Source organism: Sorex fumeus, unplaced genomic scaffold (genome assembly GCF_029834395.1).
Source record: "Sorex fumeus unplaced genomic scaffold, SorFum_2.1 ptg000067l, whole genome shotgun sequence".
NCBI classification, from domain to species: domain Eukaryota; kingdom Metazoa; phylum Chordata; class Mammalia; order Eulipotyphla; family Soricidae; genus Sorex; species Sorex fumeus.
In genome coordinates, this window is record NW_026606124.1 from 5,698,934 (window position 1) to 5,714,645 (window position 15,712).

At 46.0% G+C, this 15,712-nt stretch overlaps 1 protein-coding gene across 1 annotated transcript in view; it reads right to left on the reverse strand.

Moving 5' to 3' along the window:
• Window positions 1-15,712, reverse strand: part of THSD4 (thrombospondin type 1 domain containing 4) — a 624,572-nt gene that overhangs the window by 554,409 nt on the left and 54,451 nt on the right. The window contains exon 4 of the mRNA XM_056128738.1: window positions 9,237-9,595. Coding sequence (XP_055984713.1) covers window positions 9,237-9,595 — 359 coding nt within the window. The remainder of the gene's footprint in view (window positions 1-9,236; window positions 9,596-15,712) is intronic.

Below are 15,712 nucleotides of genomic sequence, written 5' to 3' on the forward strand. Positions count from 1 at the left end.
ATAAAGGGTGTTGGGAGGATCCTCCCATGATGGGAGAAGCTTGTTGAAAGTAGACTATAGACCAAACATGATTGCCACTCAATGCCTCTTTTGCAAACCACAGCACCCAAAAGGAGAGAGAGAACAAAATGGAATGCCCTGCCACACAGGCAGGGTGGGAGGAGGGGGATGCGGGGGTGGGAGGGATACTGGGACCCGTGGTGGTGGGAAATGGGCACTGGTGGAGGGATGAGTATTTGACCATTGTATAATTGAAACCCAAGCACAAAAATTTGTAAGTCTACAACGGTACCTCATGGTGTTTCACTAAAAAAAATTTTTTTAAGTCGGCTCAACTATATTGTTTATAAGAATAGTGCTGTGAACAAAAAACAGATGAAATGAAAGTAAAATGTGTAGAAATGTCCTTTTTTTACACTAATGATTAGGAAGCTTGTATGATGCATTTCTGTGAGATAAAAGATCCTATGTCAGGGAAATTATTAAAGATGGGGAGATATAAAAAAATAAAATAAAAAGAGGATAATTCAATCACCCTTGACTAGAATACAGAAGGAGAAAAATGGAGACAGAAAGAAACTGACGTGGGTAGCAAGAAGTAGAGCGAATTAACAGGGGCAGAGGTCAAGGGCCTCAGGCACATTGGTGGTGTAGAGAAGTTGTTCAGCTCTATATCCAAATTGCAAAGTCCATAATGAAAGCAGGAGGTCCAAACTACAACAACCAAACTTAAAAATGTGCATAGTATTCCACTGTGTAGATGTACCAAAGTTTCTTTAACCAGTCATCTGTTGTAGGGCACTTGGGCTGTTTCCAGATTTTGGCTATTGTGAACAGTGCTGCAATGAGCATATAGGTACAGATGTCATTTCTACTGTGCTTTTTTGCATCCTCATGATATATTCCCAGAAGTGGTGGGGAGACGGCAGATGGAACAGAGAAGGGATCACTAAGAAAATGATAGCCGGAGGAATCAGTCGGGATGGGAGATGTGTGCCGAAAGTAGATAACGGACCGAACAGGATAACCCCTCAGTATCTTTATTGCAAACTATAATGCCCAAAAGTAGAGAGTATGGGGAATATTGTCTGCCTGGGAGGCAGTGGGAGGGTGGGAAAGGGGGGGTATACTGGGGAGATTGGTGGTGGGGAATGTGCACTGGTGGAGGGATGGGTGTTTGATCATTGTGTGATTGTTGTAACACAAACATGAAAGCTTGTAACTTTCTCATGGTGATTCAATAAAATTAAAAAAAAGAGAGAGAGAAGAAAATAAATGTGCCTGCCATGGAGGCAGGATGGCTGTTAAGTATGTGTGTGTTGGGGGCAGGGGTGGGGGTGGGAGGCAATGGTGGAGGAAAGTTGTCTCACCTCGTGAATGGTGGGACTGGTGCTAAAAGTAGCATGCCTAAAACTCAATAGGAATAACTTTGAATAATTTTGTAAATCACTATGTCTTCATAAAAAATATAAATATTCAAAACCCATGCTATGTTGTTTTGAACAACGTCTTACATTTTTCAAGTCGCTTTTATAGTTCTTATCTCATCTGACTCTTGCAAGAGGCCCATGTGGTAGAGGACTGGCAATTACCCACACTTCGGAGATTCATTTCAGTGATTCCTGGAGATCATCCTGTTAGCAAATGATGAGACAGGAAGTGGGGTCTAATGACTCCCAGCTCAGGGCCTTCTCCGAGGTAAGAGCTGCAAATGCTTTTAGTAGAAACAGGCTCTGACCCAGCAGGAGATCAACAAAAGAAAGTCAGGCATGCGGATAGCACTTTCAATAAAACTCATTAGACACAAGTCTGAACAAAGGAATTTGAATTATTGTAATGTCAATGCTTTAGTAAAGTATCAATATCTGCCTAGAGACTTTAATGGATGGAACAGGGCCTCTTTAATTAACAAATGTGTAAACTAAGTCCCAGAGGAATGAGGCGACCAGCCTCAGTGGCAGTTGGGACCTAGCCTCTAGACTGGACTGGAGCATAAAAGCCCTTGACTCCATACCAGCATCCCCTTGCCCTATTATCTTTAACTTCATTACTGTCTCTGTCCTTGATTAAGACTGTATGTCCAAAGGACTGAAGAGGGGTGGAATGGGAGGTATGGTCTTGCTCTTAGACCTTATTCTAGTCAAAGGTACTACTAAACTTCCCAAACAATCACCAGATAGGAAGTGGAGATGTACCTTGTGGTCCTACTAGCACAAAACTATACTGTGGGTACTCAAGATCCTAGAAGTGCAAGAACCACAGTCCTCCACTGTGCAGTATTGGGGTATACAATGTGACACACCATCCTAGTCTGTGTAATATACACCACTGGACCACTAATCGCTGTGAACTGAACAGAGAGTCACTGAAGCCAGACTCTGTTATGGTAAGCTGTACCATGCTGCCTCCACATCCTCATCCTGAAACCTATGAATGTGAGCTTCGGTTGGCAAAAAGGACTCTGCAGATGTCTGTTAAGGATCTCAAAAATGGGAAGAGTACTCTGGATGATGTTAGGGGGGGTCTTTGGAAGGAAATTAAAGGCAGAAAATTAAAGGAGGAGGTGAGAGGCAGAATCAAGAGGCTGGAGAGCTGGGAAGAAAGCTGGAGGAGGTGGGCTGTCCCTGAAAGCAGGAAACAGGATGCAAACAAATTCTTGGAAACCTCCAGTAGGAACACAGCCCTGAGGATATCTTGACTTCCAGACCATAAAGGATAAATTTGGGCTGCTTGAAGCCACTAAACCTGTGGTGGTATAGCACTCGGAGGAAATGAAAACGCTTATTACAAAACCAGAGAATCAAGTCTTAGCGCCACATCCAGTTAACGCTGACTGTGATTTGTGGAGATGGAGTGATGGGGGACAACAGAGCCAAACACTGAAAAATCACAAAGGCCTGTGGGAAAAATTCAGGCTGACCATACACTAGCCGCAGCATCTCACATTAGAGTAGAAAAGAGCTGGTCTTGGTTGTGTGTGACTGTGGGAATGATCTTCCTCCACAGACTTCAAGTTCTCTCTCCTCAAGGCTATGTCCATAATATGCCTTCCCTGGGAGGGCATCTTTGGATAGGCCCAACCCCACCTGGGCACATCTGGACCTCTAGCCTGGACCCCAGCCCCATGAGACCATCTAGGATTTCTAGAACAAGCAGGGATCCTTCATGTCTCTGGGTCTCCCCCCATCAAAGCCAGCTTTACTGAGGAATGGCCACTTCAAAGAGCAGTTGAATCACTCCCCAAGTCCTCGCTCTTCCCCTCCTCATTTTCTCACACCTCAAGACTCACTCTTAACAAAGCTCTGGACATTTCATCTTATCAATGTCTAGCTGCTCTCTTTCCCAACCAGCATGAGCCCCATAAGGATAAGGAGACATTCTTGCTTTCTGTATCACCTCACTTCTGCCATCCCCATCCATGTCAAGTACCATCTATCCCAGCACTGTCACCTGAAAAAATAAATCACCCATCCATCTATCACAAAGCCACCTGACAGATTCATACATAGCCTGATCCCCACCGCACTGCTTTCTGGCATCTATTCCCAGGCTGCTTCCTCCTTGCAAAACTTACCACTCCCTTCTTTGTCTTGCCTTTCTGTGGTATTCTACACACAACTTGGCTTTTGCAAATATGCAAAGAAAACCAGCTGTGTTAAAATGAAATCAAAATACAAAAAGGTATGCCCGAGCCCTCTCTATGAATTAAGCCCTATGATCCTTTAAAAACAAATGGCTTTGGGGAAAAGCTGTGTGCGGCCAGCCGCTGATTGCAACGAGTTGGTATTTCCGCTGACTTTATGGTTGATTGTAGAGAAGGTCTCAGTGTTATTACATAAAACTAAAACCTCTGGGGGTAAATAGTGGAGTGCATTCATTTTTTTCATCAATTTATTAAGTTCCACTTATAATAAATGTTATCTTTAACTTTGTAAAAGGCCTTCTAGAAGTACAAGATATGAGAGGACCGTGGCCTATACAGACAGGCTTAAACACAGATTCTCTTGCCTTCCTTCTCTGTGACCTTCAACTGAACAATTTCTTTATGACTCTCAAAATAGCTGCCCCACTATGGGACAGACAGAGACTAATCCCATGGGCTGTGGGCAAGATAAGCTCCAGCACTGCACCAGTCTGCAGGGAGAAGGCACTCACCACCATACTGACTGCTGGAGAGGCCGCACTGAGCAAAGCAAAGCACTTAGTAGCCATTACCCAGGTCATGGCCACCCCAGAGTGCAGGTGGACTGTCAGCCCTAAGAGGTAAAATGAAGCCAAGTGGACAGGACACAAGGCAAGTGAGGAAAGGGCATAGCATCCCCAAGAGCCAGGAGCTGCCTGGTTCAGAGCCCAGTTCTTCACTTCCATGCAGTCTGTAGAGTTTCACAGCTGGTAGTCACCAGGTCATCTGCAGGACTGGTGAAAAGACTATAAACAGAGACCAACATTATAAATAAATAAATAAATAAATAAATGACCACCAGGACTGTGTAGTGATGACAAATTGCTCCTGAGGTGAGTGTCTGCACAGCTGGGTCCAGGAAGATGGCTGTCCCTGAGGAACACCGTGGGAGAGATCTGCCAAGCCCACCCTCTGTAACCTCTGACACCAGAAGGATATGATCCCCACCTGGAGTAAGAGCACTTCCCCAAGCAAGCTTTTCATTTTCTGGGCTCCAAAAACGACAGCCTCTGGGAGAGGAAAGTTCTTGATTTGGCAGTGCCAGCTGGTGAGAAAGGGGTCCCAATCTAAAAAATCTCTGAATTCAAGGCATCAGCCATGCATTCTCAGATGCCAGCTGGTTCACATGTGCAATGTCAGGAATGGTGGCTAAGGCAGGCGGGTGTGCAGAAGTGCACTGGGAGGGAAATCTGCCCTGACAGTGTACTCCCTGGAACCAGAGGGCTGCAAAGCCACCAGAAGTCATGCTCACAGAGCAGTGGGTGCTGTTCCCATGGCCCACGGCTGTGCAAGCCAAATTAGACTTGCCAGAAGGCACTCCCAACAGGCTTCTCTAAGATATGTGCTGGAGTCTGGGTAGCAGGGATCTCTGGATGAGATGTTTACTAGACAGACATTGGGAAAAGAAGAAAACATCTGGATTTGGGACTATAAAAGGGACAGTAAAGGGCTCCTACCAGCTTCTTCCTGTCTGCAAGTATCCATTTCCAAAGACAGAGAGAGAGGCTCTTTCTTACTGAGGAATGTCTTCTATTTCACAGGTGAGAGCTGGGGCAGATGTTACTGGACTCGCCTAATGCCCTGCTCTATCCACCCCCAATCCCCACACCCTCACGGTCAAAGGCATTAAAGTGACCAGGCTTAGTTACATGCCATCAGAGAATCTGTTAGCCAAGACCTATTGTCAGACTCTCCTAAACCCAATATGCTGGTTAACTCTTGGGGGAAATTAACTCTTTTGTGGGGGCTTTTCTAAGCAGACTGCATCAAGAATAGGCAAAGGCCAGGGTGCACATGTCCTGAAATCCAGGCTACTTCCCCCTGAGTCCTATCCTGCCCTCAGTTTCTGCCACTGTCTTCCTAGATGGCCCCTGTTCTCTGCCTGATTCTTTCTGGGAAACCTGAGTTCTACCTGAATGCCCATAATTTTAAATCCTATCAAGGGAGTAACAACTATGATTTATAAAGCACCTACTAGGGGTTAGGCATAAGCTGTTTTATTTAACTACTCAACAACCATATGGGAGAAGTATAATTATTACTCACATTTGAGATATCAAGGCTCAAAGACTCAGAGAACTAAAAACTTTCTCCAAGATTGAGACCCTGGGGAGATCTAAAATAAACAGGGATATTATTCCTCAGGCTCTCAAAGAGTGTGATCTGTAGCACTTGTGTGTGCATAAATATAAATTTGTGTGCGTGGTGTACATCTTTAAGGAAATGGAAGTCGGCTATGGAAGCAAAGGGCCTTAAGAAGATACAGTACTGCGTGAAACTGGTCAGAATGAAAAGGACAGATACAGAATGATCTCTCTCAACTGTTAGTCCTAACGGTACACAGTGAGATACAACAAAGATCTGTAGGCAATATAACAGGGGGACTGGTCCACCCAGTTAAGTTGGAGGGGGGATAAGAGAGAGGGTCCTTGGGGAAAAGATATTGGTACACTGGTGATGGCTGTGGTGTGGAATAGTTTGTTCATAACAAACCATTATTAATAGTATTGTAAACCAAAGATTTTAAAGTGTTTAAAAAGGACCTGATAAATTCCAGCTAGTTAATTCTATGCATTCTTCAAGGTAGAATTCTTCCTCTCTGCTCTGTGCAGTCTTCCCTGACTGTTCACTTCCATAGGTATTCCCTCGTTTTCCTAAAATCTGGAGACATCTGCTGTTTCCTAGCACATGAAATACTGCTACTCCTCTGCCTCTTCAGGACAGGTCCTAAGGGAGTGGGGTGGTGGTTTCTAATTTTTATAAATTTCTGAGACTGGAGCAATAGTACAGCAGGTAGGGTGTTTCCCTTGTACTGACAGAACCAGGTTCAATCTCTGGCACCCCATATGATCTCCCAAGCGTAATTTCTGATTTCAGGGACAGAAGTTACCCCTGAGCATCTCCAGGTGTGTCCTAAAAACATAAACAAAAACAAAAAAATGATTTTTTAAATAAATTTCCTTGGTACCTAGAATAGGATGAAAACATTGCCCTGAGAGAAATACGAGCTCATGTGAAGCCTTGGTTTCCAAATCCCACTAACTTTTCACAATGCAGATTGAGATATCCAACCTCCAAGAAGCTTTTCTGACCACAACCAACTGGTCGTGAGCAGGTTCACTTCTGAAAGTGCCTACAGCAGTTCAGTAAATCAAACTTTTATGCCAGATTCCAACAGGTCTACTCTAAATTCCAATTCTGAACTAGACAGTGTCCAAGCACACCCTCGAGGCTTCAGTTTCTGTTCTTTACGAAGTGAGTGAATGCAGCAGTGAGCTGCTACCCTGCATTTGATCCACACATAGGACATGCCACACCATTCTGACATCTCCTACCACCTCTGTGGGAAGCATTTACACACACACACACACACACACACATCTCTCTGAACCATCTCAAGCGGAATTTAGCAGTCATTTTCAATGCAGCTACCTCACAGATTAACAGAAAAGAATCCCCACTGGACCAGGCAGATTGTGAGAACGTGGTCAGCTCAGCTGTTAACAAGCCTCCCTCCACACTGTAAGTGACTCTGATAGGTGCTCACCAAACTCGGAATTTCTTCCAGATTATCTTTCTATCCGCAGAATTCTATCCATCAAATCTTGAGTTTCCAAAGACACAGGTTCCAAAGACATACTTCCAGACCAGTGGTTCCCAATCTTGTCTGGACTGGAATGATATGAATGTCTGCATGCAGCCCCTCGAGATTCTGACCTCAGGTTGGGATGTAACCAGCACATCAAGACTTCTACATTATGGCAGAGAACTTGCACAGCAATTTGCTGAACAGCATACTGCTCCATTTGGAGCTCCATTCCCACTTTCCTGAATGTCTCTGGCACTTCCACATAAGCAGCTAGGATTCTGGCTGTAACAAACTGAGCTTCCAACTAAGAATGATTTTATAGAAATGATTCTATGGTTTACCAAAAAAAAAAAATTGGGCTTGCAAACAGTCACTCTAGCCTGTCAGTAAGAGCCTGAAAGTTCAACAACTTGGTTTTTATTTGCTTTTGAGTCCAGCCCAGGATCTTACTAGTGGTAGAGGCTTGATAAATGATTTTGGAAGACAAATCATTTCTTTTGTTGTTGTTGTTATCTGGCTTCCATTAACTTTTCAGTTGCCTAGCATAACAAGCCAATAGTTTCTTAAACAGCTAAGCCCCAACAGCCTGCGTCTGTCTCCAGCCTCCAACCTGAAGCAGAGACTCAAGCAGACAGCCATCCCTGACATTTCTTCTGGGGTCACATACACTCCGGACGTTCCTAATGACTGATAAACATAAGCAAGTGTGATTTTCATCAGCCAGGAAGAGTGTGACATTTGTCAGCAGCAGCAGAGGGCTTTGGGGGCTCATATTTGGATTATTCTGTCTGCAACTGTCAGACTGAAAGAGCATGATGAAAAATGTGTAGGACTTTGTAGTAAACACTAATTGGCTCCTTGTCAGTATGTTGGAAGAATAACGACAAGAAAAAAATCTTCAGGTTGCCAAAACACACAAGCCAGAATGCCTGCAGCCTAGGCAGGTGGCCTATTGTGGCCTATTCCCCAGGAAACTCCTGGAGTTTTCAACCATGGCCAATGAGAAGGATGGAGGTCAGTGGTGGAGCGTTCTGTGGCTTTAGGAATCTGGCACTAACCACTTCAACCTTCAACTCCTCCTGGCCCTTTGCTAACTCTTCACACAGGAGCTGTGTGGCCTGGGGAAACGCTGCCCCATTTCTCTGGGCTTCCATTCCCTCGTTTCTAAGATGAGGGGGTTCCCATGTGTCCGCAGTTCTGTGAGCATAAATGATAAGACCTGGGCATACTACAGAGCAGGCCTTCAGGAACCTCTGCGATGATAACTCTGCCACTCAGGTCAGAGTTTCAACACCAAAATCATGTATTTTTCCTTTTCACATGTTTTGCCAGTTTGATGTCCAAACCCGCTGGGCAGCCAGTGTGAGCTTAGGGACTTACCTCTGGGATGGCCTTTTATTCCTGCTGTTTTGCCCTACCTATGGCAAACACCGGGGTGTCCGGGAGGGTTCAGAGTAGGCACAGATGTTTATGGGATAGAGACCAGAAGGAAAGTCACTGAGATGGATAATGTGGTCTGAAAAGACCCCCTCCTCTCACTCTTTTCTCCCACCCCTCTCATGGACCCCTCATGGTTTTCAGTGTCCAGCTGTCAGAATTGTGGCTGTTTGACCTCATTTGCTTTTAGTTATTGATATGCTGCTTATGAGTGAATCCATTCCTTTCCTGAACTTTCACGGGGGGGGGGGGGGGAGAAAGAGAGAGAGAGAGAGAGAGAAAGAGAGAGAGAATGCATTCTTAGAAGTGCTTCACTTTAAAGACAGTTCAGAACCGCAGTGGAGCGTGAGTAACCTCAAGGCCTTCAATGGCTGCAAAATAAATCAAACCATCAAAGAAACTAGTGGAGCCAAGAATTCCTCCCCACCCTGCAGAAGCAGCTCGGGGGGCCCCGGGCGGCCTGTGGCGCAGAGCAGCACGCGGGGCACGTGCGCGGGAGAGCGGGATGGGGACAGGGAGCGTCTGTACCTTCTGTCCACTGCAGGGTCGCGGCCCCGCGCCTGGGCGGGGTGCCGGCTGCCCCTCAGCCCGGGGCCCTGGCGGCGGGCGGCCCTGGCCGGGGTGCGGGGCTCCTCGCGGCTCCGGTGCAGCGGCACCGACGTGCGCAGCGCCGACACCACGTGGCCGCCCGCGAAGACGGGCGCGGGCGGGGCGGGCGCGCCGCGGCCGCGCGCGCGGTACCCGGGCAGGCAGGGCCGCGTCTGCTCCATCACGCCGCCGCTGCAGCTGCGCGAGCAGGCGGACCAGGGGCCCCAGGGGCCCCACACGCCCGGGGCCGCCCCGCCGTCCTCCAGTGCGTCCTCGGCCGCCTCCGTCCGCTGCGGGACCTGCGGAGACAGAGGTGGGTTAGGGGACTGCACGCCGTCTCCTACCGCGCCCCCGAAGCCTCATCCGTGGGGCAAGACAAGATGCAGATAACGGTGGCCGGCGTTATCGTCTATACTGAGCATCATTATTTCGTTTTCCTCTTTCTTGTCTGATAGTTTTGGTTTGGGGGCCACACCCGCGATGCTGGGGGGGGGGGGGTGCGGTGTGACTTCTGGCTCTGCACTCAGGAATTACTGCTGGCGGGGCTCAGGGGACCACACGGGGTGCCAGGGATCGAACCCAGTGGGTGGGTGCAAGGCAAGTGTCCTCCCCACCGTACTCTCTCTCCAGCCCTAATTTTTCTAATAGAGGAAAGGACAGTCCACCGAAGCCTTGGGGGTCTGGGTGCATGACTCTGAGACCTCCCAGGTGGATGTCCCCACCGCTTCCTGGGGCTGCCGTGCAGAATCCATCCTCTGCCCCCAACCTGTTCCTGGAGCAGCTCCTGTTAGACAGGCCCAGGTCCTGGGGCGCCCCAAGTCAGGGTCCCTGCTGCTCCTCCCACCACTGCTTGGCCATCTCTGAGTGACCTTTATGCATCCGTGGGGTTCCCAAGAGTTCAGCGGTAACTTCAGCAGGACGAGAGAGAACTAGAGCAACCGCAGAATAAACAAGTATCTAACCGGGGAATGAAGGTGTCAGAAGGTAAATCTAGAGTAGCCAAAGTGGGAGAGGGATCAGCGGTCAGAGGTCAAGTGGGGTAAAAATCTGTTGGACAAGACAGAGTGAGGGAGGGAGGCTCTGGGTGACAGCTGGTGGCCCTGGTGAGGGGGCAGTTTCTTCCTCAGGTCTATGACACAAAACACACAGAATAAACCTTTGTGGGGTTTTCTGGGTTTTTTGTTTTTGTTTTTTTGTTTTGTGTTTTTGTCCTGATGCATCAGACTGATGGTGGATTCAGCAGAGATGACTGGGAAATAATGCGCCCAGCCAGACCACACTCTTGGCATCTAAAGTAAGCCCTGAAGTGTGTGTAGTTGAAGGGATGACCTGTCCCCAAGGGTACACCCATGTTCTAATCTGGAACTTGTCAGTTGACCCGATTTGGAAAAAAGTCACTGCAGATGTAATAAAGTTAAGGATCTTGAGATCACCCTGGATTTGGGGGGCAGAAAAAAATATCTTGAATTCCATGACAAATGACCTTCTAAGATGCAGAAGAGAAGGTTGAGGAGAACACCTGAGAAACTGAGGTCAAAACTGGAGATCGGCCCCCAGACGGATACCAGGAGCCACAAGAGGAAAGAAACAAGGGGTTTCTCTAGTACCCTGAAATAGGCGCTGGCCCCTGAACTTTGGACCTCCTGAATTATTAGGGAATAATCAGTAGTTTTAAGCCTTCCAGTTTGTGGTGGTATGATGCGACAGCTCTGGAAAGCAATATGGTGTGTTTGTTCTGCCAGGACACAGAAAAAAATGGGTCTGGCAGCACCATGAAGGTAGAAATTTTTTAAATTTATTTATTTTTTACTTGACCCCAGTGAGATACACAGTTACAACGTTGTACATGGTTGGATTTCAATCATATAACGTTCCAATAACCGCTCCTTCACCAATGTGTGTTTCCCGCCACCTATGTCCCCCCAGTTTCCCCTCCCACTTCCAAAGGTAGAAATTAAGAATGAAAAAGATGAAAAATCCAACACCTGTAAGCTGAATAAACCACAGCTTTAAAACAACTGAATCAAAGAGGAAATCAAAAAAGGAAATAAAATTCCTTGAGAGTAATAAGAATGAAGAAACTACCAAGGGTGTCCACTTCTCCACTTGTATCCAATACAGTATTAAAAGTTCAAGAACTGAAATCAGGCAAGAATAAATTTTTAAAAAGTGATTCTAATTGAAAAAAATTCAAATTATCATTATTTGCAATGGTATAGTAATATACAGACAAGACCCTAAAAAGTCCATTTAAAAAAAAAGCACCTGGAAATAATAAACCAATTCAGCAAAGTAGCTGGCTACAAAGTCAACACACAAAATTGGTCTCATTCCTAAATGAAAGTAATGAGCTAGAAGAGGAAGAGATCAAAGAGTCTGCTCCACTCAAAATACTCCATTTAAAAATATAAAGTACCTAGAAATCAAGAAAATATGTGAGAGATCTATACTATGAAAATTAGGTTACTTATGAAAAAGATAGATGATAGCAAGAAATGGAGAAATAATCAATGTTCACAGATTGGCAGAATTAATATTGTCAAAATGATAATCCTACCTAAGTTGTTACATAGATTCAATGCAATCCCCATCCAAATGCCAATGAAATTCTTTGACTTACCCACTTCTCTGAAGACAGGCCACTATACACATGAAAAAGTGCTCATCATCACTTATATCAGGAAAATACAAATCAAGATGGCAATGAGATATCATCTCAGACAGTGAGAATGGCACACATTAAAAAAAAAAACCTGAAAACACTCTGTTGGTAGGGATGTGATGAAAAAGGAACTCTTACACACTGCTGGTGGGGATATTGTCTGTTTCAACCCCTATGGTAAAGCAGTATGAATATTCTCAGAAAAATAAGAACAGTGCTGCCATATGACCCAGCATTTCCATTTCTTGGTATCTATCTCCAGGACACAAAAATATTCATTTAGGAGCTGGAGCGATAGCACAGTGGGTAGGGCATTTGCCTTGTACACAGTCAACCCAGGTTGAATCTCCAGCATCCCATTATGGTCCCCTGAGCACCGCCAGAAGTAATTCCCGAGTGCAGCCAGGAGTAACCCTGTGCATTGTCAGGTGTGACCCAAAAAACAATATATATATATATTCTCTCAGCTCCTGGGAGAGAACAAGGCAGAGTCTCCTACCCTATGCCTGACTGTCTCCACCAGGGCCCAACAGCTGAAGACCACCGAGGCCCAGCCAAGGCCATGCTGGGACCACTCTCCACACACTTGGATGAGCCTCACGCATAAAAGAACTGACAGAGGAACCCAGGTGTGTGGGACCCGGGGCTGAGATCTCCAAGCCTGCACAGTTTGGGACTGGACCTGCCAGTAACTAGACAGTTACACCCACCAACTGCCGTGTAACTCCAACAACGGCCAGGATCCAGAGATCATCACACTCAGCTCCCGCATTCGCGGCCGCGCGACATCTTATCATCTCATTCCTAATTTGGTCAAACTGGCAGGCTACCAAATGTAACATGCCCACACGGCAGAGTCTGGCAAACTCCCCGTGGTATACCCAATATGCCAAATACCAGTAACAATGATGGGTCTCATTCTCCTAACCCTGAAAAAGCCTTGAATATGGCACTTTAAAAAAAAAAAAATCTCAGGGCTAGGACGAAGAAGACGTTACTGGCACCTGCTCGAGGCAATCGACGAACAACAGGGTGGTCGTGATCGTGATATATATATTTAAAAGGATATATGTACACCACTATTTATTGCAACATTCAGTACAATAGCAAGGATGAGGATAATGAAGGTGTGGTGCACACACACAGACACACACGCACGCACACACTTGATGAAATACTATGCAGCTGCAAGGAATGATGAAATCATGCAATTTGCTGCAACTTGGAGGGAATTAGAGGATATTATGTTAAGTGGAGTATGTCAAAAGTAAGACAAATACCAGATGATCTCACATGTTGTATATAAAACACATCAAGGAAAAGAAAAGTATCAAAAGGGAGAGATCTAGATTGCCCTGGATGCTAAATTCTAGAAATAAGAAAAACAGAAAAGGAAAGAAATTGGAGTAGGCAGCGAGTAAGAACAGGGACAGGAGCAGGGACCTTGGATACATTGGTGGTATCGAGATGTGGCATATGGGTATATCTAAACCACAGGAGATTCAAAACTACAACAACCAAACTTAAAAATGTGCTTGTCAAAAAGTCCGGTTAGGGGTGAGAGGGAACCTGGGGACAGTGGTAGAGAGGGATATTGATACTGGTGATGGGATTGGTGCTGGAACACTGTATGCCTGAAATTCATGAATAGTTTTATAAAAACAAAATATTTAAATTTAAAACAAAAAGAAACAGTGGCCTGGTGTTACTGGGCACCCTGTCCATGTCCATGTCCAGCACTGTGTACAAGTGTATGAGGAAAGGCTCAGTGACAAAACCTTCCTCCCCACACCCCACGCCCCTACTCCAGGTTATACTTTCCAGGGTCTTTCCACCACTCTGTGAAGTTGTTATGAATTTGCCCTTTTTCCTGGAAGAATATGAGGCCCTGGGAGATGGTGTGTAGAGCCTGGGGTCAGGTTGCTGTGGGCACAGGCAGGATTAAACCCAAGGTTGCCAACTCCTGTACTAGGCTGTTCCTTCCCAGCATGTTGCCCCTTGCCTGTGTTGCTGGTGACCATCAGAGGGGTAAACTGCATAGAAATAACCCCACTCTGATCATTCCCACCAAATGGGTAATTTGGATTAAATAAGCAACAACAGAAGTGTGTTTCTGATACAATGGTAGATTTCAGTGCCCCGCAGTGTCTTGATTTCTCATTTGCATAGGTAAGTAAGATGCTGCCTATAGTATTTGGATTAATGCAGTGACACTAAAAACGTGCTTCCTATAACTAATCCCACCCTTATTGTAGTTTCCGATTGCCAAATTGGGTAGGTTCTCTGGGGGAAGGAAACTGAAACCACATTGCATCTGATTCTATTCATAAGACTCCTCTAATTTGGCCTGAATTATGGTGAGTGACTTGACATTCCATCTCAGTCCCCCTGGTGGGACCCTAACCACATGCTCTAAAAGTGGATTTTCATAATACAGAGCCAGAAACAAAGGGGGGTGGAGGAGAACGGAGCAAAGAAGAAAGGGGGTACAGAAAAAGAGAAACAAGTCCTAGGGAACACGTAAGGAGGGCTCTAGAGGCTGTCTATTGAGTCACTGAGCCTCTCGTCCTCTCCCCATACCCCCCAGCCTCCAAATGACCCTTTCCTACTTCTTTCTAACAGCCAAGTAGTTTTCAGAGGGTGAGATGGAAAAATGCTGCAGTTCTCTGAGACATCATATTCCTAAAATTAGTACTAACTGACAGGACCTCTGTGAGCCAGAGAGAGGCCAAGGAGGAGAAAATCACAGAACCAGACACAGCATGAGATGGACACAGAGAAGGGAAATTCCAACTGGATTGGACAGCATGTGGCCCCCTCCCTGGTACACGTAGGTCAGAAAAGCAGAAAACTGGGAGTGCCTCTAACATTAATCCCATCTACTTCTTTTTTTAAAAAAATCATTTTATGAAATTATAACAAATCAACAGGAAAAAAGAAAAATGGCACAAAGGAAATCTGAAAGTATGAATGGGTAATTCGCTCTTGTTCTAGACTGAATTTGTCCCCTCAACATTCCTATATTGGACTTATACATGCCTGCTCATGTGACCGTGTTTGGGGTGAGGTGTTGAGGGCTTATTTAGGGCTAGATGAGGTCATGTGAGTAGGAACTCAGTAATAGGGTTCTTGTCCTTATAAAAAGAATCGGACATCACAGTCCTCTCTCTCTCTCTCTCTCTCTCTCTCTCTCTCTCTCTTGCTCTCACTCTGTCTCCTTCTCTCTTCCTTTTGGTTTTTGGTTTTTGGTTTTTGGGTAACACCACCTGTAATCAGGCCGTACCCCTGGCTCTGAACTCAGGAAGCACTCCTGTTGGGTTTGGGGGACCATATGGGGCTCAGGGGGTCAAACCCAGGTCAAACGTGTGCTAAGTAAGCACCCTACCCACTGTGCTATCTCTCTGGCCTATGACTCAGGAGGAACTAAATCTGCCAGCACCTTCATAGTTTGATAGGGCATTTCCCAGCCTACAGAGCAAATAAACTTTGGTTGCTTAAATACTCCAGTCTCTTATATGTTGTTATAACACCCTCAGCTAACTATTACTGTCACTGTTACTGTCACTGTCCTCCCATTGTTCATCGATTTGCTCAAGCGGCCCAGTAACGTCTCCATTGTGATACTTGTTGTTACTGTGTTTGGCATATCAAATACATTGTGGGTAGCTTGCCAGGCTTTGCCATGCAGGCCGGATACTCTCAGTGCTTGCTGGGCTCTCCGAGAGGGATGGAGGAATCAAACCAGGGTCAGCTG